Consider the following 25,338-nt stretch of genomic DNA (forward strand, 5'->3'; position numbering starts at 1 on the left):
TTTTATTAATTGTCTACTAGCCACTTAGGAAAACTGAGCGACTTCCAGATATTTAGAAATATTTGTACAATTCGTCCAGCCAGCTTATGTCACGGATGATGTACAAACATCTCCTTTTTTCATGCGAAATGATAAACTATTGTGAAAAGCTTGGATACAAAATACAGGATGTCTTCTTATTTTGATTAATTGGACTTTAGAGCAGTTAAGGAGCAAAGAAATATACCACTCTTTTTATTCTTCTTTCTTTTTCTTAACAAATACACAGCGTGTTCAATAAGACGATGGGTTATGACAGCCATGTGTATGGTACAAATGTTACTCGTACAACGACCATATCAACAAAGATAAGCATACTGCATAAGAAGACAGAAATCTGTGATGATCTGAGCACTTTTCAATACAAAATATAATAAATAGTCTTTCATCATATAAATGAATAACCACTTATAGTACTATATATCATAGATATAAAGGAAGCATTGTATAATGACAGTAAATAACGATAGCTAGGATCGTATGGATATTTACAAAAAGGAAACCATAATGGTAACTTTTAGATAACCAGGAGGATTAAAGGAGAATTTGCATAACCAATTCCCAGGTACACGCTGTCAAAGTATTAAGTAATCAATAAGCAATAATCACAATTAGTCAATAAATCAGGTAGTATAAAAGACAACCTGGGAAAGATATATTTTAGATAATAAAGAAGTACTGAACAGTCTCACTGTATTTCTTTGTTTTCTTTTTATTCTCTTTTTCTACATGTCAGATCTGGATACTTATAAAGCGAATTTCAAAACGTCAAATAAATACTTGAAATACTTTTGCAATCAACCTGCATCTAACTGGACACTCGAAAAGTTTAAAAAGACTTTTTATGACAAAGATGCTGAAAAAGCGAAGAAAGCCTTTATTAAAAATCTAAATATTGTCAAGCATGACGCGAAGAATATTCCTTCCGTTGTAAAGCAGCACATTGACCGAGAAATAAATTCTTTCAGCTCTGCCACCCGCGATATTACAAACATTACAGTATGCAAACATTTACTTGTGCTATTATATGTTATACTAACCTATTTCTATATTTGTAGGTGAAGGGAAACTACTATCATGTAAGTATCTCGATCTAAAAACATCCCATACTATTTAAAAGATCTACTCACAACTGTTATAGGCTGAAAGAGACATATTTGTCAATGAAGCAGTAGAAAGAGACACAAAAAAGCAGAAGGTAAGCTAATAGGAAATGTCATTCTCCAGCTAATATGATTTTTTGTCTAATAGATTAGCCATAAAGGCAAAGAGAAAGAAAGCGAAGATGTAGAATTCACCCAGAAGTGGGTTGAGTTTTTAGCTGATGCCGAGAACAACAAAAACTTTCATCGTTACAGGTAAAATGAACCAGTTATAAAGTTGAAGGGCTTTCATTAATCTTGATTGTAGCCCAGAGAAGAATGGCGTGACCCGTTTGGGTGCCAAGTTTTCGCCTCACCCTCATGTTGACAAAGATCTTTACCGAGAAATGAAGAAGCAAATTGGGCAAAGCCAGAGTTATGATTTTGGCGCTGATATGAAAGAATACATAATCAATGTTTTAAATGCTGTAATTACCCTCGGCAGTTGTGCTTTGAGTTAAATCAGAAAAAAAACATTTTTACTCATTTGTTCTTAGGATGATGCTGCTAAAGTCAAAGTACCCCAATCTTTAGTAGAAAGCAAAGAAGGCATCTGTCAGCTTACTTTTGACACGCTCAAAATCATGTATGTACAATACTATTGCGAGATTTCGATAATGGACTAATGTCTGCTAATAGAAACAAGGTCTATATGAAGAGGCCATCAATTTCTCGTTCGGAAGTAGTGTATAACACTATCATGATCTTCCCTTGCCTTGAAGCAATGCTCTCTTTGATGAAGGATAACGATTTCGAGCCTTATTTTGTTCCAGGCGAAGATGAACTCGAAGCTATGACGAAGCAGTTGAAGAAAATGGGAGGAAAGGGGGATAAAAGGAAGATATACAAGGCTGACGGGGTAATCCGCCTTGCTCAAGAAGATGATCTGGAAATACTTGTTCTTGAGACGGCAGGTGCTTTTGGTCACGATGACCATGCCAAGGCAGCGTTTGACAATTCGAAGGGAATGTTTGCCTCGCTGGCCATGCTCAAGACCATAGCTGACAAGTATAAGTTTGCTTCAGTTACAGAGTTTAAAAAGCTCAGACTGTATCTTGTTCAGCCAAGCGGTAAACAATAGAAGTAATTTTCTTTCTTTTTCCTTACTAACGATGTTATTGTGTCTAACGCTTAGAACGGCACATTCGGCTTTGGTCTATGCAATATACTAAGCATGGAATTTACAACTTCGTCCGAGAAGACAAAGTTTCAATTAAGGAAGACAGCAATGACAGGGAGGAGCAGCTGGCATCCCTGGTCAGCTTTTTGTTGAATTTGAAGGTATATCTTCAACTTCAAATGTCAAAGAAGGAAAATAACACATATAATTTACTTTTTTAGGTTTGCCTGGATAAGACAACAAAGGCAATTGCATCTCTGAAGACTGAACACGATGAAAAGGAGAAGTGTTATGACAGTGAAACAAACAGTCAATTGGTCCTCCTCTCTGAGATAATATGCCCTGATATTTTTAAGTCAAGTTTCAACACTCATGGTCAACACTTTGCTCAAGAGCATTTTAAAAGCTCACCAGAAAGTGATTATTAAAATCCTTGTCTTTTTTAACTTTTCGTTTGACTTGTATATTTCACAATTCTGAAAGACCTGCAAATAAGCCGTGCGTAACCGTACTTTACTAAGCAAGTGAGCAGGACTATGCTGTTTAAGCTGTTCATGTCCTTTGTGTGTCTGTATACACACTAGCCAATCATTTTTGCAAAGCCTGCCGTATATATACATGTTTTTTTTTTTCTGAGAAGCCTGACCTTTTTATTTTTAAATTTTACCATGACCGATACGACAATGCCCCCTCACCCTGGCCTTGAAAAGCTAACCAACATTGACGAGCTTAAGCACCTTTGTCCTGCCTTTTCCAAGGGTTGTCCTTATGCTGCACTTGAAGAAGTAGACTCACTTGCTGTAAGTCATGGTGAATTATCTCGATGGTAAGTTGTATTTTACACTCCATTCCCTCTTTTCTCATACTTTTTTATTATGATAGCCCTGCTTTTAAAGATGGTAAGTTAGTCTATTGATCGAAAGTGTTCCTTAACTTTTTTAAAAGGATGTCCTTTCTCTACCAAGTCTGAACAAGAAATCATGGATTTAATGGCACAGATTCCAAAAGATCACCCCACATTAAACATGTCAGGTAAAACGATTACATAAGCATTCAATTGTTACTTACACTTTACAGAACTTCCTTCTTGTGAAGAGGGCGTTGTGCTTGTCGAGATGTTGAATCGTTTCCTTGACAAGTCTCAATTAGAAACTCTTTTTGATATCAAGCAAGAAGAAGAAGCTCAAGCTGAACCTGAGCCTGAATACCTTGAAGATCCTCAATTGGCTTCTGCTATGCGTGAAGGTACCAAAGTAGTGCACAGAGCAGCTGAGACTAGTGTCTTTACAAGGTAAATTGATAAAATATCTACATGTCTTAATCACACACACACACACACACACACACGCAGACGCTTTCTCAAGGGTGATATTAATGCTAATGAATATGGTCGTTATATCAATTCACTTTATTTTGTCTACAAGTAAGTGTTGCGTGTATGCTATAGTATGTACTGACCTACAATGCAAGATATATGGAAGAATTGCTTGAACAATACAAACAACATCCTGTTGTCAAGATCATTCATTTCCCCTTTGAACTCAACAGAAAAGAATCTCTTGAACAAGATCTTGCTTATTTCTATGGTCTTGACCGTGTAGAAGAACTCACTCAACCTAATACCATGACACCTGCTGTCAAGAAATACGTTCAGTCCATGAAAGACGCTTGTGCTAAAAACCCTGCTCTTTTGATTGCCCATAGTTATTCTCGCTATTTAGGCGATTTGAGTGGTGGTCAAATCTTGGCTAAACGACTCAAGAAGCATGTGTTTGGATTGGATGAAAACGACAGTAGTTGGGATACAATTGAAGGTTTACGTTTCTATCATTTTGAAAACTTGGGCAACCAAGCTGATTTCAAGAACTTTTATCGTGAACGTTTGAATGCTGCCAAAGTGGATCAACAGACGCGTGATTTGATTGTAGCTGAAGCTGTTCAGTCGTTTGAATTAAATATTGATTTGTTTGATGAAGTACAAGCACTTTCTGAAGCTGATATGCTTGTGCCTACTGTTATTCAACAAGAAGAGGAAGAGCTTGTGGATTTGAAAGAAGAAGTCATTGAAGTAGAAACGACGACTACTTACACTGATAGAGCGATTGAATCCATTGACCATCATCATGAACCTAAAAAGACACATTGGCTTCGCATCTTGACCATGAGTATGGCTGCTCTTGCTGTTAGTGTAGCTGTTTATAACAGATACAAGAAATAGACATTTATTCCCTTTATGCTTTTAAACAACACGTAAACCAAAAAACCAATAAACAAATACAAGTAACAATGTCATCATGGCTGGTAAAAGGTCAAGTTGTACAATAAAATAAATCCAAATGGTAGCTAATCCAGGTGCACGCATCATTTGGCCCATGGAGGGAGAACGGTGTAAGGTGTACATCAAAAAAGCACCAATTACAGTGGAGCCTAGTGCCATGAAGAACTGTGTTGTCTTTTTTGACTTGTATCGATTTGTCAAATAAATCACTGGAGCCAAGGCTATGCATCAGTTAGTAAATGCTTCTATGTCATATCACCATACCTGGTGCTGCTTTAGCACATTTCATAAAGAGACTAGCATAATCCCATGATTCACTGAATTGAACCTTGACAGTGACATCAAATGTGCCCATCAAAAAGGCAAATGGAATACTTAAAAAGATGGCCTGCCATATATACTCTGATGTACTGGTTGATTGTTGTTCCAGTTCGGCTTCTCGTTTCTTGACTTTTTGTAAGAGTCCTGTTTCGTTAATCAAACGAAGCTTTTCATCTTCAGGAATCGCGTCCGAAGATGATGGTATCTTGTCAATCAATGGTTTTGCTGGTCCCTTCTTTTTATATTCAGAAGGTCTAATGCCTGCTTGTTTTTTGCTCATGGAAAAGTAAAGAAAGAGAGATAAAAATTATAATTCCTCTCCTTATTATTTAAGTATTTTTCTTCTAATGAGTTTATTATGTTACATGGATGAATGCGTGTTTAGATTTCGTGTTCGGCTAATAACATGTTAGGAATGCCATTTCTAATCTTGTACACATGGCTACAATTGGGACAAACCATTTGACCTTGTTGAACATGAGTCTATCGAAAGAAAGAATGAGTTGATATACTATTTGTTTATCCACCTACTTCTAAAATAACACTGTGAACAAGTTTCAAAAACTCTTCATTTTCACTAGCATCTTCAGGCATTTGAGCAGGAAGGGTATTAATGCCAAGCTACCATTCAAAGTCAACATTCAACCTAGATTTCTGGTATTGATTACCTGAACAGCAGTAGAACACAATGCTTCCCATTCGAGTTTGTTCAACATGTTGGAAATAAATTCAGGATTAAAATCAGCCTCAATCAACTCAACTTGGACATCTTCAAAACGAAGAGGAAAGTTATTATTGTTGCAGTTCTTGACGTGGCATTGTAACATGTTGTGTGTGATGAGTCTCATGTTGGCTAATGAAGGAATGAAAAACCCAAAAAAAAATTGTTATGCGAGTGTATTATAAATAAGCCACAGTAGCGGAACCAATCGAATCAATGGATTTGCATCCATTCTTCTTTTCAGCATACAGCTATCCTACATAGGTCTATTTCAATCCTTTTGTCAAGCTTGTTATCTTTTATTCAATAGCTACTATGGCTTCCTCTAGTTCATATCCTTCCGTACGACCCATGTAAGTGATTCAATGGTGTCCGCATGGTGGAGATTAAATATAATATTCCGTTAGGAAAAAGCGCAATAAAGTCTCGAGAAGAGAACTAGAGACACTTCGCGATGACAACAGTAAACAAGGTAATTATTTATGCAACAAGACAGCATTAATGAGACAGCATCAGCTAAAAGAGACTTGCCTAAATGTCCCATTTGTGAATACCGCATTGAACCAGCTTACTGGGCAGATCATTACCAATATGAACTGGGTCGACTAGCAGAACCCACTTCAGAAGCTTACCTAAACCCATCAAACCAAAAGTAAACATCTATCCAACAATCCATAAAACTCATTTTATCCTATAGTAAAGGAAAGCGAGGTGCTGCTGTGGCAGCGAAAAGACAACTCGAAGGCAAAGGCAAAAAGAAAGCAAGTGTCTATGAAGAAACATTAGAGAGGATACAAAAGAACAGAACACAAAGAGCAGATCGATTAAGGAATATGAATCAAACAGGACCTGTGGAAGCAGAGACACAGCATGATTCTGAAGTTGCTTTACGGGTGATGATGGAAGAACAAGAGGGCTCAAGTGAAGTACAGACATGCTTTATTTGTAATGAACGTCTCTTTGGTGATTTAGAAGCCATCAATTTACATATCGACAATTGTCTAAATAACCCACAAACACCACCAGAACAAGAACCAGAACAACAAGAGCAATCTGGTTGGGAAGAATATGAGTGGGCAGGACAACGACGAGTAAGAGCCACTGCCATGATGGAGGGTGGTTATAGTGGAGCGGGATTTGCGACTGCAAGTAAAGTAGAGACAGAAGAAGATGATGAAGATTTAGATGTAGAGGAAGATGATGCTCAATTTGGTCATAGTCAATACACTGAACGAGATATTGTGGTCAGTGTAGAAGATGAGGATGCTTCTGCTTTACATGAAATGGTATCAGGAGGAGCACCTCGCCAAGGATTTGAAGAAACCGTATCTGAATGGGAGCATACAACAAAAGACAATGTTCAACCTACACAATCGACCCTTTTGATTGATTCTCTAAAAGCACGTATTCACCAATTGGAAAGCACAAAGGCTTTTAATTGCTTGATTTGCTTGGAACCTTACAAGACACCATTAACTTCAATTGTATGTTGGCATGTTCATTGTGAAAAATGTTGGTTACAGACACTAGGCACGAAAAAACTATGTCCACAGTGTCAAAAGATCACAACACCAGCAGATTTACGTCGTATTTATCTCTAGTTTTGTAAATAATAAAGTGTAATTAAAATATATCAATTAGTGTAACACACACACACACATACACACACACATACAAAAAGAAACGATTGTGCCGAGCTTTCTTGTTTTTCTCTCTTTTTTTTTCTCTCTCCCCCTTTTTTTTTGTTGTTTACTATGCCTTTTTCGACTCTTCTTTCAAGGTCAAAATCAGTCCTTTTAAAACTAAACCATAGGAAACGACCGAGTCAGTCCTCTACTTTAAGTTTGTCTCTCTCTTCTTGCTCATCTGACATACTAGACACTTTTCTTGACAACACAAATTCAAAGCACCTTTATAAACGAGCCAACGATTATTTATTTGGAAGACATGGTCACTCTGTATCTTCTAAACTCGCAGTTGCTTATTTGATCAAAGCCACTGCTCTAGGCAATGCCAAGGCTGAAGGTGTCCTTGGCTTTTGCTATGAATTTGGCATAGGTGTCGAGACTGATTTTGTACAGTCTGAACATCATTATTTAAATGCAGCCAAACGCAATGATGGCCTTAGCATGGCTCGATTGGCCTTTTTAAGAAAATACGGGCGGCCCAATGTGAAGATTGACCGTGTTGAAGCAGAAGAATGGGCAGAACGCATTCGCCATAAACCCAGTGCGATTCAGTGGATCCTTGAAGCAGCTTCTCTTCATCATGACCCTGCTGCTCAATATACGTTGGGTGTATGCTATCATGATGGTATTGCTGTCACTAAAGATGAACATGCTGCCTTTCGTTGGTACAAAGCAAGTGCAGATCAAGGCAATGCGCGTGGACAAGGCATTTTAGGTTATTGTTATGGTGAAGGTTTTGGTGTCCCCAAGAACGAAAGGACCGCCATGAAATGGTATCGCTTGGCAGCTGAACAAGGTGAAACTGTCGCTATTTACAACATTGGTTATTGTTACGAAGATGGCATCGGAGTCGAAAAAGACGTGCACGAGGCTGTCAAATGGTATCGATTGTCTGCTGAACAAGGCAATGCGTTTGGACAAAACTCGCTCGGTTATTGTTACGAAGACGGGATTGGTGTCGAGGAAGATCAACAAGAGGCTGTCAAATGGTACAAGTTGTCTGCAGAACAAGGTTATCCTTGGGCCGAATGTAACCTCGGCTATTGTTATCAAAATGGGATTGGACTCCCCAAAGATGATACCTTAGGTGCTTATTGGTACAGGCGTGCTGCACTTCAAGGGCATGCAAGAGCGCAGCATAACTTGGGCTTCTGTTACCAAAACGGGATTGGTGTCGAATGCAATGAAAAAGAAGCAGTGAAATGGTACCGTCGATCGGCTGAACGAGGCAATATCTTTGCCTACCACTCCCTTGGCTATTGTTATCAAAACGGGATTGGTGTTGCTGTGAACGAACAAGAGTCTGTATTTTGGTATTATCTGAGTGCTGAAGAAAACCACCCACCCGCGCAATTATCGTTGGGCTATTGCTACCGAAATGGAATCGGGGTACCAAAAAACGAGGCAGAGGCCGTAAAATGGTTCAAACGTAGCGCAGAACATGGAAATGCGCTTGCTCAAAACTCACTTGGTTTCTGCTTTGAGGAAGGCATTGGTCTCAAAAAAGATACAGCACGTGCAGTCTATTGGTACCACAAATCAGCGAAACAGAATAATCCTTGGGCACAATGTAACCTCGGTTTTTGTTATGCGAATGGGATAGGTGTTCAAAAAGATGACGTGAAAGCAGTCGAATGGTATAAGCGTGCTGCTGCTCAAAACCACGCACGTGCATTAGATAAACTGGGCATTCACTTGCAAGGTGGCATAGGCATTCAACAAGATTTGCAGGCTGCTTTTGAAATGTTTAAAAGGGCTGCTCAAAGTGATCACATTTCTGCCCAGTTCCATTTGGGAAACTGCTTTGAAAAAGGTCTAGGCTGTCCTGTGGATATAAATCAAGCAACATACTGGTTTGAACGTGCTGCTTTAGGTAAACAGAGTGTGGTTGATTTATGTTGCTCATTTATTTATTTTTACTTTAGCGGGTTGTCGAAATTCACATGAAAGACTTCGATTATTGATTGTAAGAGAATGTTTATTATCACCAGAAAGCTTTTCTTCACTATCAACAATGAATGAAGAGGATCTGATTTATGGTGGACTTATTATTGGCCATAGTGCACCAGCTGCATAAAATACACACATACACACATACACACATACGCATATATTCATACATTCATATTATTTGTTCATGAATTCATGACAATTTATACCATAGCATTTTGTCCTTTTTCTTTTTTTATACTAGTTATGATCAAATCAATAATAATAATAAAAAACATTAAATTTAGAGCAAGTGAGCGGACAATCAAAATGACAAAAAGAAAGGTCACACGCCTTGACTTGTATCACTGACATCTCTATCATTGATCCCCTCTGAAATCAAACCAAAATCAGCCGGTTATTTTATTGTGTAATAGTCTCAGATGTCATGAAAAGAAGAAATTATTGTCAAACATCACAGTGTAACTCAATCAAACCAGTCTTGTTTCTAAAGTCACAATAGATAGTGTTGTTTCAGGAACCATCTTTGTTTATTATCATTTCATCATCTTCATCTAGAAATCTCTAGAAAAAAAAAAAAAGAGCGGAAGTAAAAGTAGAGCCAATGAAGAACAATCACGATTTCGAACCTACAGATCTATAGCTTTGGTTACACGTGCCATTTTGAATAAAAAGCTAATATCAATAGAGGGTAAGCTATAGAAAGAAAGAGCTTATTTGATATATGCCATCGCTTGCATAAATATGGCATAGTGAAAAGCAATCAGATAGATAACTAAAACAAAGCCGGAACAATGGAAATAAAAGATGGTAAACAAAAGAGATGGAGCAATGTATATATTATCCAAAGTAGGAAAAATAAAATTATATTTGGCATCTTATTCACTACAGAGAACAAGCTCGAAGAGATATTCTTTTAGAGACAACGTGTAGACAACGATTTGCTATCAACATCCTTGTTACGAAACTAACACAAAAGCGGCATTTTAATAAGACAAAAGGGAAAAAAACACCATATAAAGGTCACAGTTAGTTTCTGTTTTTCAGTCCTTTTTTCTGTGATATCTCTTTTCTTTTCTTTCTTTTTCCCAAGCATTAATCTTGATTGCTGCTAAACCTATGTCTGGGAATATGACTGTAAATGAAGAACAGCAAAAAACAGTTGTGAATGAAAGAATTGATGTGATAGATCACAAAACTCAAAGCTTCAATTCTGGAAGCTCAAGTGAAGATGTGGTCACCAAAAGAACCAAGACAACATCTTACTTTAATGTTGTCTTTAGTGGTTTTGCTTTACTTTCTGATGGCTATCAATCAGGTGTCATTAGTTTTGTCAACTTATTCTTAGGAAAAATCTATGGTTCCGATGTGTTTAATGCTGAAATGAAGTCTCGTCTGTCTTATTCTATGTTTGTAGGTGCTATTGTTGGTCAAGTTGGTAAGTAGGTGTTATTAAAAGTACCTTGTTTTGACAATGATCTTTAGGCTTTGGTTTGATCATTGACCGTATTGGTCGTAAAATCGGGCTTGTTGCTACCACTTTTCTAGTCATTCTTGGTGCTGCGTTATCTTGTGCTTCCAGTGGAACCACAGTCAATGGTCTGCTTTGGATGATGATTATTTCTAGAGGCATTCTTGGTGTTGGTGTTGGTGGTGAATATCCTTGTAGTTCTGTATCTGCTGGTGAATCTGCTGATGAAGTAGCTCCCGGAAAAAGAGGTGGTCTGTTTATTTTGGTAGGCAACTAGACAAACCGTAACTTGTTATTTATCATTCCAATTAGGTGACAAACTTTGTGATCGATTTGGGTTATGTTATCTCTGCTATTGTTCCCGTGATCTTGCTGGCTATCTTTAAAGATAATTTGGAGCCTGTCTGGCGTCTTTGCCTCGGTCTCGGTATTGTACCCCCACTTTCTGTTTTATATTGTAAGTTGTGTTACCTTCAATGCAAAAAATCTACTCTATTTTAGGACAGACATGCTAATCTACATTCTTCATAGTCCGACTTCGAATGGCTGATTCAAAAAGTTATCAAGCAGGTGCCATGAAAAAGAAAGTGCCTTATTTACTTATCATCAGAAGATATTGGAAACGACTTTTTCTCACCAGTTTTCTATGGTTCTTGTACGATTTCATTTCTTACCCCGCTGGTGTGTTCTCTACCATCATCATCGACAGTGTAGCTACTGGTGAATCCACAATCGAGGTTGTTGCTTGGAATATCTTGCTCTATGCCTTTTATCTTCCTGGTTGTTTAAGTGGCGCTTATTCTGTTGATAAGATTGGACGTAGAAAGACACTGGCTTATGGTCTTATTCTTCAAGGTGTGGTTGGCTTGATCTTGGGTGGTGTATATGAACTCTTGGCTGCTCGATGCATTCCCATGTTTATCATCATGTACGGCATCTATTTGGCTTTGGGAGAGTATGGTCCTGGTGATACAATGGGTTTGAATGCCATGGAATTGTACCCTACTGCAGTGAGAGGTACTTGTTATGGTATTTCGGCTGCTGTTGGTAAAGTAGGTGCTACTGTAGGCACACTTGCTTTTGCACCCATGCAAGACGCGATGGGTTATCGTGGTCCTGTCTTGGTAGGTGGCGGTCTTTGTATTGTGGCAGGTTTGATTGCTTTCTTCTTTCTTCCTAACATTGGTCCTGAAGGATTGGTGGAAGAAGACGCTTCGTTCCGTGAATATCTTGTTCAACATGGTTATGACGTGAGTCAACTTGGATTGGGTAACAAGGATCAGTATGGATCCGTAGAACATACTGAAGCCTCGCATAAGGCTGCCAATGGTTCAATTAGACTTTAATGTTTAATTTATTTATTTATTTTCTAAAGAAAACATAACATAAAAAAAAAGAATACCATTACTATTTAATAAAGTACAAGATCTATTGACACTATAATAGCTGCTTATGTCTTTGGTTATTATTGATGCGCCTCTAAAATCAATTTCAAGATTGAATCGTGGAGACTGAATGCATTTACAGAGAGAGAAAAAAAAAAGGATATTTAAGAAATATAAGTCATCTACTTATATCAAAAAATAACATTATTGAATGAAAAAAGCCGACATGCTTTGAAGCTTGTCGTAGGCAGAGTATTTCCCTAAAAAAGAAAAAAAACAAAAAGAATTGGAGTTGGATTAGATACTTTCATGCTAAGAATCCTGTTAAAGAAACAATGGAGAAATAAAAAATCATGGTTCTTTCACGTAATAATCAGACACATACCTTAGCATCTTCTGCCTCTAATACAGACAAGAAGACAGCAACAAAAACTCATCCCTTATCTTGGTCGAAAGTCGTCTCTGGACAAGTACGTACCACTCACTCCTTCCGGCCTACCATCCTAACCCCAGTTCCAACTGCAACAGTCGAGGATACAGATGAAGACCCTTCATCGTCCACGGAACCAACAGTCGAATTCATTAAACCGTACTTGAAAGGCATTGAAAAAAACTCTATTATCATCGACATTACTGACAGCAAAGATGCTCATATGTTGCGAAAGGCACTTCAAGCCTTCAATAAAGACGCTGATGAAGAAACTGGCTGCGACGACTACTGCGGTAGACTCCCTTCTACCCGTAGGTATCTTAATCGTTCATTTATTGAAACTGCATGGACAAAAGATTCACCTGGATATAAGGCCATTTTGAACACGGGCATCTGTTTGGAGGATGGAACCTTCGTTAAAGGTTTCCCTAGTTTACCTGCCGACGCAAAGATTGTGCGCCTCAAGTTGAATAGACTTCCTCTAAAGGCCCCTCAACGAATGAGGAAGGATATGGAAAATTACTTGTTCGAATATAGTCGAGTGTCGGATCTTGGGATTAATAGAAGCCATGGCTGTTTTACTGGCCAAAGCTATGCGACATTGAACCTTACCCCAGCCAACGCCAATGACTCTCCTTTTGAACCGTTTTAAAGGGTCATTCCTTGGATGGACGATGATGGAGAGATTTGCCCAGTATTACTTTAATGGAAAAATATGCCAGACTTCTGTAGACTCTATCAAGCTTCTGATCATTGCCGTGCAGACTGTCCTGACTTGAAGAACTACATGAAGTGTTTTAATTGTAATGAGAAACGTCATATGATGAGACAATGTCCTCGTAGTAACACAATTGAGACGGCAGCGGCTCCCAACAAAAAGGCTAAAACCATTGCTGTTAAGGACCGTAAGACACCGGTAAATACCACAAAACCTAAGGAAGTCACTCCCATCACTGCCGATGACAAAGAAGTCGAAGAGGATAACATGGATATTGAGGCCTCTGTACCCGAGAAGCCAAAGGCTACTCAAGAGGCACCTTCTCCTTCTCGTTCTCCCCGTATTACAGCATCAGAGGCTTTAAGCAAATACAAGCGTTTCCGTGGACAAAACGCAGGGAATGAGGTTAGTCAGGGTCGTCCTACTGTGACAAATGTTGACAGAGACGCAATAAATTGGGACTTTGAGCAGATCCAATTCTTAAAAGAACAACGTTTGATTTTGACAAGCGAACAGATACGAATGCTTGAGAATGAGCAACCAGTATCCTACAGCTGGGAGCAGCTAGAACAACTAGCCAATGCAGGCTTTCAATTCACAGAAGCACAATTAGCCGTTATGAATTCAGTTCCGACTATGGAACTAGGACAAGGTGGTCTTAGCGACCAACTCTAAACAACTACAATATCCATTGAATATGTCCAACACATGTAAAATAAGAATTGCGACATTCAACTGTCGCAGCCTACGAAAAACCTCCAATCCCTCTCAACAAAAACTTTTTATACGATATCTTCGCTCCTTAGACATTGACATTATCGCTTTCCAAGAAACACATGCCGATAATGCTCAAATTATGAATCAATTAAATATGCAGTTCCAGATAAACTCTGCTTTATGGACTCAACATTGTGGAATTGTCTCACTCAATCCTCAATATATGCTCAAGTCAATATGCACGGATGTGGCGGGAAGATACATTCTAGTGGCTGTACACCTAGTAGAGGAAAATACGAATGATTCTTCTAGTCTCCTCCCACTCCTTTCTATTTTAAATATATATACTCCAGCAACTCAAAGCGCTCGGATTAAAGCAACATTTTTCAACATGATGGAAGATGTAATGGTACATCTATATCTGACCAGCGAATTATACAATACTGTCATTCTTGGAGACTTCAACTATAGTATAGAAAAACGAACTTTGAATGGAACTGTCCAAGGTCCACCAGCAGAATGGATAGATTTGTTGCAAACCTCGTTTTATGATTGCTTTTGCAATGATAAACAGATAACATGGCAAGGTTCAAATGCGTCTTCTATCATTGATTACGTATATTGCTTTAATAGATTGCAGACGAACATAGAGAGCGTTGAATAGATGTTTATTTCTCGTGCTTGGACAGATTATTCTCTGCTAGTAGTTAACTTTAACTTGAACAAAGAAAGCACTAGAGGCCCAGGTGCATGGAAGGCAAATCCAAACTTAGCGAAAAAGAAAGAGTTTAGACAACAACTAGCTGCTTCCTTGGATACACTAGTTCTGCAACTTCAGAAGCAGAGACACCACTATAGGGATGCCTCGAAGTTTTGGCCAGATGACGCTATCTCACCAAGCATGTCTTAGTTTACTGATGAAGGTCGTTTTACAATCTTCAAGACCACGACTTCCTTCATTACCTAAAAGAATTCAATTCGTTCCAGTTCAAGCATTTATGTTGTTCAGCCAAGATCTTAAGTTAATCCATTGGAAACATCCATATCATATTTCGCAAGAACTCAAAAGATTCTAGCTTCAGATCATCCGAGGGTTAGAAAGTAACAAGTACCAATTTCTCCCTTTCTTTGTCAAACACTGCCAACCTCCTACTGTGAAGGTATTGCCTACTGTACCATCATCACCATCATTATCTTTTGTTCCATTTGTCAACTCCTTCCAATTTGCGACTCTGACTGGACCAATCACCAGGGTATCGACAAAGGAGTTTCGGTTAACTTTTCAGAGTGCTACATCTGCCCCAGAGCGCTTGCAAGCTATCGCTAGTGCCTTTTGGGTCGATTTTTGGAGCTGGTCTCTGCTGCCAGTTGCTCGTGATATGCTGTACCGATTCCTTGTTTCCAAGCTACCCACAAGACAATTTCTTTACTCTATAATTCCTGATACGTTCCCCTCGCCTCTTTGTCCAATTTGCACAATTCATCTTAAAAATGAACAGCATCTCCTTTTACATTGTCCGCCAAAGAAGTTTTTCAGGAACAATCTCATTTTCGAGTTTCTTTGGCTTACAACAAAAAAAATTCAAAAGAAATAATGGACTAAAAGTATATCAAATGAGTGTATTAACAAAGCTGGTAGATATAAACATGATATATCTAATGATGTAAAGAATATAGTATATCTGTCAATAAGATATTTAGCTATCCTTGAAAAACGTCATTTTTGTTTTTGAGCCCTAGCGTACAACCTTTTGAGTATTTTTGCAAATATAACACCTTGAGTGTGTTTTATAGACCTAGAGAAACATTTCTTGCTAACACATATCATGTTAAAAACGTCTATATCGCTCACAAACTGCAAAATAATGAAAATCGAATATTTTTTTTAGGGGATCAAAGGACAAAATGACGAATTTCTGACTTCTTCAAAATGTGTTATATTTTTGCATGAACATGTTCTTTTATGTATGCTCAAACATAGGAAACTCATAAAAAGGGAATTAGAAGGCAGAAAGGATGATTTACGTTGAAAAACACTCACGCCTGTAGCGGGGCCGAGTTATTAACATGCTTACCCATTCCTTGTCAGAGCTATTCCGAAACGGGTTGTTTGGAGAGTTAACTTATCATGAAGTAAGAAACTATAAAAAGTTTGATGCTCAAAAAAAGTGCAAATTGAGGATTAAAGCGTATCAGGTGTATAGTGTGCATTTTGCTAATGCCAAATGGAGTAACAAAAATAAAGGTCATTTGGTCACATAATATATGTAAGCTTTTATTGTATTGACAAGAAAACAAGTTATTTTAATGTCTAAGAGAGGCAAGGTATGAATTCAGATTAGGTCTTTGCTTAAAAGCTTCAACAAATGTAGCAAGTTGAGGATAATGCTTGAGTTCATCAAGACAATCATCATCGTCAAGCATATGATTGATCAAAAAGTCAGCATAAATAATCTTGAAAGTCGTGAGATTCTTATCTAATTTTTTTTCTTATACCTTTTCACCAACAAGGAAGGGACCTGGATAATCTAAATAATATTTGTTAAACATGGCAAGTTGTTTAGATGATTCTATATCTACATGGTCTTGCCTTGCTTCCTGTAATACAACGAGCTCATAATACATTCATTTTTGATTGGCATTCTTATCTTTGAATTAAGTGTTGCATTTTTGAGACTCATAAGCCAAGATTCAACTAGCTCAGGAATCATATTTATAAAATGATTCTCTTCAGGAGTTGATCCATGGTACCTGTAGTTTAATTTAGCAGAAATATAACGCATAACAGGCACAGTCTTGAACAATCGCTTAAGTTGAACACCTTGGCCTATTCAATATAAGGCATAGTGCAAGAATAAGCACCCTTTTCTTTCTCCAGCATCTTCTTTTTCTCTTTCCAGCTCTCACCGCCTTCGAGACGAACATACTCATGCTCTAGACCAGCATCAACAAGCAATAATTTGATGTTTTCTCCACAAGCCAATGTAAGATTGTTGAGCACAATGTAATAATAAAGTACAATTTTTTCCATTTGAATTAAAAAAAAAGAGTCTATTTCTGTGTGTTTTCGAATCGTTAAGCTCGTCAACATAGATGTTCGGATCTCGGGCTCTTGAATGCCGATCTCTGGCAACTTCTACGTTTGGTACGCTTCAAAACTACACATCAAGAATAAATTCATGCTTCAAAAAGGCTCTGTGTTTTAAAGAATAACTACGCTTTACTTTTCAAGAAAGCAACTTTTTCAAATAAAATACAACCCCACTTTTTTTTTCCTTTATTGAACTTTTTTTTTCTCTCTCTACAACAGGTGTATGGGCCAAAAAAGGCAAGAAATAAAAGAAAGAAAAAAAAAAAGAAAGCTGCGCGCAAGATGATTGATTCTTTAGAGAAACATATGATTTTTTTTTTTCATTTTAATAAATAAATCCAACATACTTGTGATAGTAAAGAAGTTCTTTTTCTTTTTCTTTTTCTCTCTCTCTCTCTCTCTCTCTCTCTCTCTCTTTTCTTTTCCCATCCTTTATTTATTTATTTATTTTTTCTTAAATGTTGGAACTATTTTCTGCTTTTATTGCCACTACTCTCATTATTCTAACTTGGTACTTTTCACACTCAAAAAGTAAAAACAACTTTAAAACAAAAAAAAAAAACAAAAAGGCTCATGTCACTTTAGAATCAATACTCGATCCTAAAATATTTAAAACCTTCAAACTGATCGAAAAGATTCCAGTCTCTCATAACACTTCAAAGTAAGCCATGAGCTCATCTCTACTTGACCAACGATGTCAACAGAACAATATCTTATAGATATCGATTTGAATTACCACGCCCAGATGATACGCTCAGTTTACCTATAGGTCAACACATTTCAATTATGGCAGAAATAAATGGAAAAAAGATATCTCGAAGTTATACACCGATTACATCTGAAGATGGCAGAGGTTATTTTGATTTAGTAATTAAGGTGAGATCATTCATGACGATAATCATTCATTTTTTGTATATAGTCTTACCCTACAGGCAATATCTCAAAACTGATGGGAGAATTAAAAGTAGGTGATTCTGTGGGCATGAGAGGACCCAAAGGCAATTTTTCTTATAAGCGTAATATGGTCAAGGCTATTGGCATGATTGCGGGTGGTACAGGTATCACTCCAATGCTTCAGATCATTCAACGTGTTTGTAATGATCCTGCCGATAAAACAAAGATTGTGTTGATCTTTGCCAATGTCACAGAAGACGATATCTTGCTCAAAGAAGAACTCGACACAATGGCGGTCAATTCGCCTGATTGTTTTCAAGTCCATTATGTATTAGAAAGACCTCCTAAAGGCTGGCAAGGTGAAGTTGGCTTTGTGACAAAAGATATTATTCTCAAATACTGTCCCAAACCAGCTCATGATATTAAATTATTACTTTGTGGTCCATTGCCCATGATTAAGGCCATGACAGCAGCAACCAATGAATTAGGATACCAAAAGCCTAGGGCAGTGTCCAAGATGGAAGACCAAGTCTACAAATTTTAATAAATTGTATTTGCTTTGAATTTGGTGGCTAAATTGACTGTACAAGGACCATGTTCCTTTAGGTCTAGGTTGATTTCAATCCAACAAGGCCAGATGCCTACTACTTGTTCTTGTTCAACAAACTTTTCTCTAGATAGGTTGGTATGCATATAAGCAAATGAGAACCCAAATAGAAACTTTTCTTCTTGTTCATCTGGTATATAGTCTGGTAATTGTGGTATTGTTTGAGAAGGAAAACTTGTAATTGTGTCTTGGTTATCCAGTTGATAGTTCTTTGGTCGCAGATATTCAATTTCATTTTCTTTCAGTAAGACACACCAGGAAAACACAAGGCCGCCTTCTGTCCAAGTCTCTATCATGCGAAATAAAATAATCTCTGGATCTTCTCGACAACATACTTCCACGATATTGCCATACTTGGCCACTGCACCATTAAGTGACGTCGTTTTCTATAATGTACTTACTTTGACCATTCACAGTTGTTTCCCAATGATGAAACGATTCTTTTTCTTGATTGATCACCGCTAAAGCATGATCTGCTAATCCATTCTTTTTAAGGTCAATGAATCGCTTTTTAGATTTTCCAGCAGGTCGGATATCAGAAGGCACTGGTATTTTATGCGCAGACAAATCAAACTTGGGTTGAAATGTAGGCAAGTGAGTAGGTTGAGCTGGCACGTACTCTGTTGAAAAATCAGAAACAATGCTTTCTAGTTCATCTTTTGTTTTGATTTGGCTATCATTGATAGACGAAAAGTCAGAAATTACAGTCGCCTGTTGTGTAGATCCATCTACAGAAGGAATACTGTTGGATCTGGCTCTGGGTTTTTCAAAACTTAGATCAAACATAAAAGGTGTTACTAGGTCCTCGTTATCATCATCGTCTTCTTTGAGTTCAAAACTAGGGTTTGATTCAATCAAAGGCAAGTCAAAAGAGTCTTGCGTGGCATTGTGTTGACTAAACGAACTTATAGGATCATCAACAAGTACTTTTTCTTGCTCTAGTTGTCGTAGTGTCTTTTGTGGAGGATCGTCAGGTAGGAACTCTGACTCCATATGTGCTCGTTTCTATGCATAAAGTCAACGTGTTTTATGTCACTTGCAAACTTACTCGATTCTCTGAGTCTTGCATGGTTTTTTTTATAGGTAAAGACTAATGCGGATAAATTAGAGTCTTTGTGTACAATAAAGAAAGACTTCTTGCCTGCATGAATAATAAAGAAGAAAAAAAGAAAAAAAAAATCAACGTAGTCTCGGAGTTGTCTTTATTTAAACAGTCCTTTGAATGCTTGTAGGTTTTGATGGTTACACTCAGAAGCAAGGTCCTGTCGATCCATTCTTTTGTGTACTTAATATCTATGCTGTTCAAATGAGTGACTTACATGTACATCAATAGCCTCAAACTATCCCAAATTGAATGACTCTTTTCGTGATTGTTGTGTTGTGTTTCTAAAGCCATGAGATAATGATGTGCTGCCAAATCGTACTGTCCATGATGCATATAACTGGTGGCTAAATTGTATCTTGCACGTATATAATGTGGATTGATATCAAGCGCACGTTGATACATCTCAATGGCAGGCTTATAGTCTCGCCCATTTGCCAGAGTAGCGCCTAATGTATTCCACAATGCATGATCAAAGGGCCTTAATACAAGGGCAGATTGAAAGCAATCTATCGCTTTGTCATATTCTTGAGCGATATGAAATAACACGCCCAAACCTATCTGTACATCAGGATCCATGTCGCTACCGGGCGAAATGCGTGCTGCTTCTAAAAACAAGCGCGTTATATAAGCATGAAGCGCTTTTTCATTCATGTCTTTGGCTTGTATCATATGCTTGTATCGAGGATGATGAGCCATCCATGCTTCAAGACATCGATAGGTTTCTAAACAACGATGCTCGTTTGTATAACTGATGGATAAAGCCAACCAAGCACTTAAGCAGTGATAAGGATCGATTGATACTGCTTTTTCTAAGGTTGTAATGGCTGCCTGATCTTGTTCGTCTTCTTGCTGTTGGCGTCCTAATGCCTCCCATTTTCTTGCTTCTTCATGTTTTTTGGTGTCTAGAGATATACTGTGTGGATATGTTGTCATGGCATGAGGTCGTGTGCTGAGAGAATGATGTAGGTCGGGATGGTGCTGATACACTACTGGTGCTGACACTTGAGCATCAAATTCCTGTTGCCAACGTGTATCCATAGCGTTTGATTCAAGCGCTCTGAATGCGATATCCCAATCTGTCGCATAAGATGCAGAAGCATGATCCATGGTCCTAAAAGCACGCTCAAAAGCCCATTGTTCTTTTTCTGATGACTGTAGAAATTCGCTTGTCCAGTGTCTAGCTAAAGGATGATTGAATTCAGTAGCCCAATGCGCGTGAGGAGCTGTTGTGTTTTGCTGAATGAATTCTCTTGTCAGCTCAAATCATATCAGTCAGCATTATTATCCACTGTTGTGTAACTTACAGTATCATGAATCTGTAAAGGTTTTTTACTTCGAAACTTTGTAGCAACCTAAGTAATACATTATTATATAAGCATGATCTTTTTTCTTTTTCTTTTTACTTTAGTCTCTTGAACGATTGTTTCCTAATAGAACATAAGGTGATTACTATAGAGATAGAATAAGAAAACAGCTTACTCTTTGAAAGCTTTTGTCTTGGTCTAAATAGATCAATAGCTTGTTGATATCATGATGGTTTGAAGTGCAGTCAGCTCTAACACTACCGAATCTGTTGGGAGTAAAAAATCCCTATCATATCACGCATAAAGAAAAAGTCTATCTTCAAACAACTCATGTTTACCATAAAGAAAGGAAAAAAAGAGAGAGAGAAAAAAGAGAGAGAGAAAAAAGAGAGAGAAAAACAATTTGGTACAACATGCTAAGGCTTTCTTTTATAGTTTTTGGGACCAAAAAAGAGGGGGGGGTTCTGTTGTTAAGGAAACACTTGATTAACTCGCCGACTAAATCCCCCCACTTATGTCATGATCTTTTTCTTTTTTTTCTTTTGGGTTTATTTTATGCCAGTATTAGAAGAATATCCTATTGTGATTAACCAAGGCAATTTGCCTCTCATTATCACAGCGCCTCATGGTGGGCTTCAAAAGCCCACCACTATACCAGATAGAAAACAAGAAGGAAGTTTATTGTTAGCAGATATGTATACGAGAGAAATTGCTCAAGGTATCATGAAAGGTATAAGCGATCATTATCATGAAAACAAAGCAACACCTCATATCATCATCAACCGAATTGCACGCAGAAAAGTAGATGTCAATCGACCACTGAACGAAGGAACAGAAAGTAAACAAGGCGAAGTTGTCTGGAAAGAATATCATCACCGTGTTCAACAGGCGATTGAATCTGTCAAAAGAGAGTATGGATTTGGAATTATGATCGACATTCATGGTAATATATATGATTGAAATGTTGCATTTTAACACGTGACAGGACATACACATTCAAATGAAATGGTAGAGTTGGGTTATTTGTTAGAAACCAATGATCTCACACTCAACATACCGCATCTTGACCAACTGATTCTACAAAAAAGCTCTATAGGATCACTTGTCAAACGATATCAAGACACAAAACAGCCTCATCAATTGCTTTACTTGTTAGGCGACATGCTCACATCCTACAGTGAAAACAAAATAACCGTCGTGCCTTCTACATACAACCCAAAGCCACAAAATGACATGGATTACTTTAGTGGTGGCTATACTACACAGGCGTATCACAAGCATATCGATATGATTCAGTTAGAGATACCCAAATCCATTCGACTGAATGAGACCAATAGAGCCTACTGTATTCAAGTGATTGTTCAGGCAATGGTTCATTTATTGGACACATATTATCTAGCAACATCTAGAAATAAATTATAAATGGCTTTCATACATGCGATGTGTCCATGTTTCGCGCTCATTCATGACAAGAGCAGCTTCCAATACTTCCCAAATATGCTTGGCATAGATAAACTCAATGTCTTGCTTGACTTTGTCAGGTACGTCTTGGTGAACATCCTTTTTGTTACGGAACGGTAAAATAATCTTGCGAATACCGGCTCGATGAGCAGATACAACTTTTTCTTTAATGCCGCCTACAGGCAAGACTTGTCCTCTTAAGGATATTTCACCTGTCATGGCTGTGGTAGGTGGTACATGGTAACCAGAAAACAAAGACACAAGAGAACAGACCAAAGTAACACCTAAAATAAATAAATGAATGGATCCATTTGATGCCCTGCGTTCTATTTACCAGCACTAGGACCATCTTTAGGCACTGCGCCACCAGGGACATGGATATGAACATCGTATTTCTCCACAAGGTTCGTGTCTTCAGTGGGTACCATTTTGAGAGCATAAGCATGTGCTTTAACCCAGGTTAAGGCTAATTGTGCAGATTCTTTAATCACATCGCCCAAAGATCCTATATATATGCAAAACAATGAATACAATCACTTTCTTTTTGATAGACGTACCTGTCAATCTTAAGTCACCATGGCCGGGCATTTTAGTGGACTCGACAAACAAAATACCACCATTGCCACTGCCCGAATAAGCCAAGCCTGTCACTACACCTGGAAGTGGTTCTCGTTCTACCACTTCTTTTTCATAAAAGGCCATCTAATATATATCAATAAAAACATGGTTTTAGAACGAATATACTTACGCCCAAAATTTCTTCCATGTCTGCAAGAGAGACATGAGGATTGTAGGCTTCTTCTTTGTTTGATTCTCGCAAGTTGGCCAACTCAACACATTTGGCTCGAACAACCGAGGCGATCGTTCTTTCTAGACTACGAACACCACTTTCTCGGGTATAATTCTCAGCCATTTTGAACAAGACTTGATCGTCCATGACCACTTGGTCCTTTTGAAGACCATGGGCCAACAGTTGTTTGGGCAATAAATGCACTTGAGCAATATGGAGTTTTTCTTCAAAGGTGTAGCCGTTGAGTGTGATCAATTCCATACGATCCAAAAGAGGCTCTGGAATAGTATCAACACTATTGGCCGTGGCAATAAACAGTACATTGGACAAGTCAAATGGTACATTGAGGTAATGGTCTGAGAAACTATTGTTTTGCTCTGGATCAAGGACTTCTAACAAAGCTGCTGCTGGGTCTCCATAATGAGAAGACTGGACGAGCTTATCAATCTCGTCTAGCAAGAACAATGGATTGTTGACCTTGGCTTTACGAAGACCTTGGATAATTAAACCAGGCATGGCTCCTACATAAGTACGACGATGTCCTCTGGATCGTCATGTTAACTCTCGCTTTTGTGTCCATGGACAATGATTACCTCATTTCTGCTTCATCGCGCACACCACCTAATGAAATACGATGGAATTCACGGCCAAGAGAAGAGGCAATGGACTTGCCAAGAGATGTCTTTCCTACACCAGGCTAACAGAAATCAGTCTACAGCAGTGATCTTATGATGACTTACAGGACCCACAAAACAAATAATAGGTGCCTTTAAATCCCCTTTGATTTTAATGACGGACAAGTATTCAATGATACGCTTTTTGACATGATCTAGTCCAAAATGATCGTCTTCCAGCTTCTTCTTGGCCACATGAATATCAATAGTGTCTTGTGTTCGTTTATCCCATGGCAAATCAGCCAAGAGTTCAAGGTAATTGCGTGCCACAGCATATTCACTGGATGCAGGCTGTAGCTTTCTAAGTCGCTTGAGTTCTCTTTGAGCCACTGTGGATGCTTCTTCTGACAAATGGGTTTGGTTGATCTTTTTTGACAACTGTTCAATGTCATCTTCTTCTTTTCCTCCATTTGTATCACTCTCGCCTAATTCTTTCTTGATGGCTTCTAACTAAATACACCCATCAGCATGCCTTCAGGTATTCTTTTGTTTTTACCTGTTGACGAAGATAAAATTCTCTTTGTTTCTTGGAGAGTTTACCTTCAATGCTTGAATGTACTTGTTCAGAGATCTTAAGTACCTAAAAACACACAAAAAAAGAATGAGTTCATGCGTCTGATTGCACAATACACCTTGTACTTGCATGTAATTGACGCGTCATGTATTCAGAAGCCTTGGCCACTCGCTCTTTCAATTGTGTGGTCGACAACATGGTCAGCTTTTCATCGAACGACGTCTCAATCACAGACACCAAAAGATCAGCCAACACGGGTGGTGGAACAGAATCAATCAATTTGGTCAGTTGCTGAATGAGATGTTCAGGCATACTTAAATCCTTCATTTTAGCCAGGAATTCTCTCACCAGTGCCTTGAATCGAATCATGTCATCATTCTCTTCCAGATCTTCATCATCTGGAAAATACTTGGGTTGGGCATAGAGTAAATGGTCTTCTCCCATATGATATTGATCTACTTGAAAGCGAGACACACCTTCGACAAACATTGTAAAAGCACCTAATCCAGATCGCTGGACTTTAATAATGCGTGCTGTGCATCCATACCCAAACAAACGTTCTTTATCTTCTGGTTTCACGAATCCTTCATCTTTGGCTTCCTGTTGTGTGGGTTTACCAATCAATGGGATACATGCGATAAATGTTGGTTTGCGTTGTTCAGTAGCACGTAAGTGTTTCCGAGTCAAAGTGACAGCGTCTCTGCCTCTCATGTTTATCTTGAGAATGACAGAAGGCAACAAAACTTTGTTCTCCAGAGGAACCACAAGTAAGTTTTCAGCTGGACTAGACGACATAAGTGAAAAAAGAAAGAAAAAGAAAATGAAAAAAGAAAAGATAGGGTATTTAAACAAAATTCAAGCATAATGCGCTATTTCAATGAATTGACCAATGAGTGTTGAACATAGTGCATTAAGTAT

At 38.1% G+C, this 25,338-nt stretch overlaps 14 protein-coding genes across 14 annotated transcripts; 8 read left to right on the plus strand and 6 right to left on the minus strand.

Moving 5' to 3' along the window:
• Positions 1-768: 768 nt before the first annotated feature.
• On the plus strand, positions 769-2,262 carry B0P05DRAFT_462896 (uncharacterized protein; the record flags this gene model as incomplete). The annotated part of the gene is made up of 5 exons (XM_051574137.1): positions 769-1,038; positions 1,098-1,118; positions 1,291-1,390; positions 1,515-1,609; positions 1,828-2,262. The coding sequence occupies 5 exons, from the start codon at positions 769-771 to the stop codon at positions 2,260-2,262; spliced, it is 921 nt and encodes a 306-aa protein (XP_051438336.1).
• Positions 2,229-2,747, plus strand: B0P05DRAFT_526668 (uncharacterized protein). Its single transcript, XM_051576457.1, has 2 exons — positions 2,229-2,468; positions 2,529-2,747. The coding sequence occupies exons 1-2, from the start codon at positions 2,340-2,342 to the stop codon at positions 2,727-2,729; spliced, it is 330 nt and encodes a 109-aa protein (XP_051438337.1). The 5' UTR covers positions 2,229-2,339; the 3' UTR covers positions 2,730-2,747.
• Positions 2,748-2,969: 222 nt separating this feature from the next.
• B0P05DRAFT_568646 (heme oxygenase-domain-containing protein) lies at positions 2,970-4,519 on the plus strand (the record flags this gene model as incomplete). Its single annotated transcript, XM_051581207.1, has 6 exons — positions 2,970-3,127; positions 3,184-3,200; positions 3,247-3,333; positions 3,379-3,592; positions 3,653-3,724; positions 3,772-4,519. The coding sequence occupies 6 exons, from the start codon at positions 2,970-2,972 to the stop codon at positions 4,517-4,519; spliced, it is 1,296 nt and encodes a 431-aa protein (XP_051438338.1).
• A 21-nt stretch (positions 4,520-4,540) lies between these two features.
• Positions 4,541-5,180, minus strand: B0P05DRAFT_462901 (uncharacterized protein; the record flags this gene model as incomplete). The annotated part of the gene is made up of 2 exons (XM_051574138.1): positions 4,541-4,800; positions 4,844-5,180. 2 exons carry the CDS (start codon positions 5,178-5,180, stop codon positions 4,541-4,543), a joined length of 597 nt encoding a protein of 198 aa, XP_051438339.1.
• Positions 5,181-5,281: 101 nt separating this feature from the next.
• Positions 5,282-5,748, minus strand: B0P05DRAFT_583763 (uncharacterized protein; the record flags this gene model as incomplete). The annotated part of the gene is made up of 3 exons (XM_051582285.1): positions 5,282-5,383; positions 5,432-5,521; positions 5,569-5,748. The coding sequence occupies 3 exons, from the start codon at positions 5,746-5,748 to the stop codon at positions 5,282-5,284; spliced, it is 372 nt and encodes a 123-aa protein (XP_051438340.1).
• Positions 5,749-5,803: 55 nt separating this feature from the next.
• On the plus strand, positions 5,804-7,288 carry B0P05DRAFT_258228 (uncharacterized protein). Its single transcript, XM_051573355.1, has 3 exons — positions 5,804-5,974; positions 6,029-6,273; positions 6,319-7,288. Exons 2-3 carry the CDS (start codon positions 6,104-6,106, stop codon positions 7,220-7,222), a joined length of 1,074 nt encoding a protein of 357 aa, XP_051438341.1. The 5' UTR covers positions 5,804-5,974; positions 6,029-6,103; the 3' UTR covers positions 7,223-7,288.
• Positions 7,289-7,339: 51 nt separating this feature from the next.
• Positions 7,340-9,662, plus strand: B0P05DRAFT_526680 (uncharacterized protein). Its single transcript, XM_051576458.1, has 2 exons — positions 7,340-9,177; positions 9,230-9,662. Exons 1-2 carry the CDS (start codon positions 7,376-7,378, stop codon positions 9,384-9,386), a joined length of 1,959 nt encoding a protein of 652 aa, XP_051438342.1. The 5' UTR covers positions 7,340-7,375; the 3' UTR covers positions 9,387-9,662.
• Positions 9,663-10,412: 750 nt separating this feature from the next.
• B0P05DRAFT_526683 (major facilitator superfamily domain-containing protein) lies at positions 10,413-12,173 on the plus strand. The gene is made up of 3 exons (XM_051576459.1): positions 10,413-10,995; positions 11,043-11,187; positions 11,262-12,173. Exons 1-3 carry the CDS (start codon positions 10,870-10,872, stop codon positions 12,074-12,076), a joined length of 1,086 nt encoding a protein of 361 aa, XP_051438343.1. The 5' UTR covers positions 10,413-10,869; the 3' UTR covers positions 12,077-12,173.
• Positions 12,174-16,284: 4,111 nt separating this feature from the next.
• B0P05DRAFT_577324 (uncharacterized protein) lies at positions 16,285-17,011 on the minus strand (the record flags this gene model as incomplete). Its single annotated transcript, XM_051581775.1, has 4 exons — positions 16,285-16,434; positions 16,477-16,574; positions 16,604-16,807; positions 16,843-17,011. The coding sequence occupies 4 exons, from the start codon at positions 17,009-17,011 to the stop codon at positions 16,285-16,287; spliced, it is 621 nt and encodes a 206-aa protein (XP_051438344.1).
• A 518-nt stretch (positions 17,012-17,529) lies between these two features.
• On the plus strand, positions 17,530-18,509 carry B0P05DRAFT_463144 (uncharacterized protein; the record flags this gene model as incomplete). Its single annotated transcript, XM_051574152.1, has 3 exons — positions 17,530-17,732; positions 17,791-17,947; positions 17,991-18,509. 3 exons carry the CDS (start codon positions 17,530-17,532, stop codon positions 18,507-18,509), a joined length of 879 nt encoding a protein of 292 aa, XP_051438345.1.
• B0P05DRAFT_258503 (uncharacterized protein) lies at positions 18,398-19,944 on the minus strand. Its single transcript, XM_051573356.1, has 5 exons — positions 19,892-19,944; positions 19,714-19,847; positions 19,621-19,662; positions 18,974-19,577; positions 18,398-18,933 (listed from the first exon to the last, which is right to left on the minus strand). The coding sequence occupies exons 2-5, from the start codon at positions 19,717-19,719 to the stop codon at positions 18,506-18,508; spliced, it is 1,080 nt and encodes a 359-aa protein (XP_051438346.1). The 5' UTR covers positions 19,720-19,847; positions 19,892-19,944; the 3' UTR covers positions 18,398-18,505.
• B0P05DRAFT_526748 (uncharacterized protein) lies at positions 19,612-21,365 on the minus strand. Its single transcript, XM_051576460.1, has 6 exons — positions 21,320-21,365; positions 21,157-21,267; positions 21,081-21,104; positions 20,982-21,029; positions 19,714-20,934; positions 19,612-19,662 (listed from the first exon to the last, which is right to left on the minus strand). Exons 1-5 carry the CDS (start codon positions 21,320-21,322, stop codon positions 19,888-19,890), a joined length of 1,233 nt encoding a protein of 410 aa, XP_051438347.1. The 5' UTR covers positions 21,323-21,365; the 3' UTR covers positions 19,612-19,662; positions 19,714-19,887.
• Positions 21,366-21,536: 171 nt separating this feature from the next.
• B0P05DRAFT_462903 (uncharacterized protein) lies at positions 21,537-22,403 on the plus strand (the record flags this gene model as incomplete). Its single annotated transcript, XM_051574139.1, has 2 exons — positions 21,537-21,924; positions 21,967-22,403. The coding sequence occupies 2 exons, from the start codon at positions 21,537-21,539 to the stop codon at positions 22,401-22,403; spliced, it is 825 nt and encodes a 274-aa protein (XP_051438348.1).
• B0P05DRAFT_583773 (ATP-dependent protease La) lies at positions 22,398-25,215 on the minus strand (the record flags this gene model as incomplete). The annotated part of the gene is made up of 8 exons (XM_051582286.1): positions 22,398-22,726; positions 22,777-22,947; positions 23,000-23,144; positions 23,191-23,776; positions 23,826-23,929; positions 23,973-24,356; positions 24,403-24,486; positions 24,532-25,215. The coding sequence occupies 8 exons, from the start codon at positions 25,213-25,215 to the stop codon at positions 22,398-22,400; spliced, it is 2,487 nt and encodes an 828-aa protein (XP_051438349.1).
• Between the last annotated feature and the right edge of the window lie 123 nt (positions 25,216-25,338).

This window comes from Gilbertella persicaria, assembly GCF_025201335.1.
Source record: "Gilbertella persicaria strain CBS 190.32 chromosome Unknown B0P05scaffold_5, whole genome shotgun sequence".
Taxonomy (NCBI): Eukaryota; Fungi; Mucoromycota; class Mucoromycetes; order Mucorales; family Choanephoraceae; genus Gilbertella; species Gilbertella persicaria.

What these genes read in the sequence shown, in the direction of transcription:
- B0P05DRAFT_526683 (XM_051576459.1), top strand. Translation starts at nt 10,870, where the DNA reads ATGATGATTATTTCTAGAGGCATTCTTGGTGTTGGTGTTGGTGGTGAA. An exon ending in GAGGTGGTCTGTTTATTTTG is followed by an intron (nt 10,996 to 11,042) that starts GTAGGCAACTAG and finishes CATTCCAATTAG; the next exon opens with GTGACAAACTTTGTGATCGA. An exon ending in CCCACTTTCTGTTTTATATT is followed by an intron (nt 11,188 to 11,261) that starts GTAAGTTGTGTT and finishes CATTCTTCATAG; the next exon opens with TCCGACTTCGAATGGCTGAT.
- B0P05DRAFT_258503 (XM_051573356.1), bottom strand. An exon ending in TGCAAGACTCAGAGAATCGA is followed by an intron (nt 19,578 to 19,620) that starts GTAAGTTTGCAA and finishes CTTTATGCATAG; the next exon opens with AAACGAGCACATATGGAGTC. An exon ending in AACAACTGTGAATGGTCAAA is followed by an intron (nt 18,934 to 18,973) that starts GTAAGTACATTA and finishes TTAATGGTGCAG; the next exon opens with TGGCCAAGTATGGCAATATC.
- B0P05DRAFT_258228 (XM_051573355.1), top strand. Translation starts at nt 6,104, where the DNA reads ATGCAACAAGACAGCATTAATGAGACAGCATCAGCTAAAAGAGACTTG. An exon ending in CTAAACCCATCAAACCAAAA is followed by an intron (nt 6,274 to 6,318) that starts GTAAACATCTAT and finishes TTTATCCTATAG; the next exon opens with TAAAGGAAAGCGAGGTGCTG.
- B0P05DRAFT_526680 (XM_051576458.1), top strand. Translation starts at nt 7,376, where the DNA reads ATGCCTTTTTCGACTCTTCTTTCAAGGTCAAAATCAGTCCTTTTAAAA. An exon ending in TACTGGTTTGAACGTGCTGC is followed by an intron (nt 9,178 to 9,229) that starts TTTAGGTAAACA and finishes ATTTATTTTTAC; the next exon opens with TTTAGCGGGTTGTCGAAATT.
- B0P05DRAFT_526668 (XM_051576457.1), top strand. Translation starts at nt 2,340, where the DNA reads ATGCAATATACTAAGCATGGAATTTACAACTTCGTCCGAGAAGACAAA. An exon ending in TGTTGAATTTGAAGGTATAT is followed by an intron (nt 2,469 to 2,528) that starts CTTCAACTTCAA and finishes TTTTAGGTTTGC; the next exon opens with CTGGATAAGACAACAAAGGC.
- B0P05DRAFT_526748 (XM_051576460.1), bottom strand. An exon ending in AAGACAAAAGCTTTCAAAGA is followed by an intron (nt 21,105 to 21,156) that starts GTAAGCTGTTTT and finishes ATGTTCTATTAG; the next exon opens with GAAACAATCGTTCAAGAGAC. An exon ending in CAATCGTTCAAGAGACTAAA is followed by an intron (nt 21,030 to 21,080) that starts GTAAAAAGAAAA and finishes TGTATTACTTAG; the next exon opens with GTTGCTACAAAGTTTCGAAG.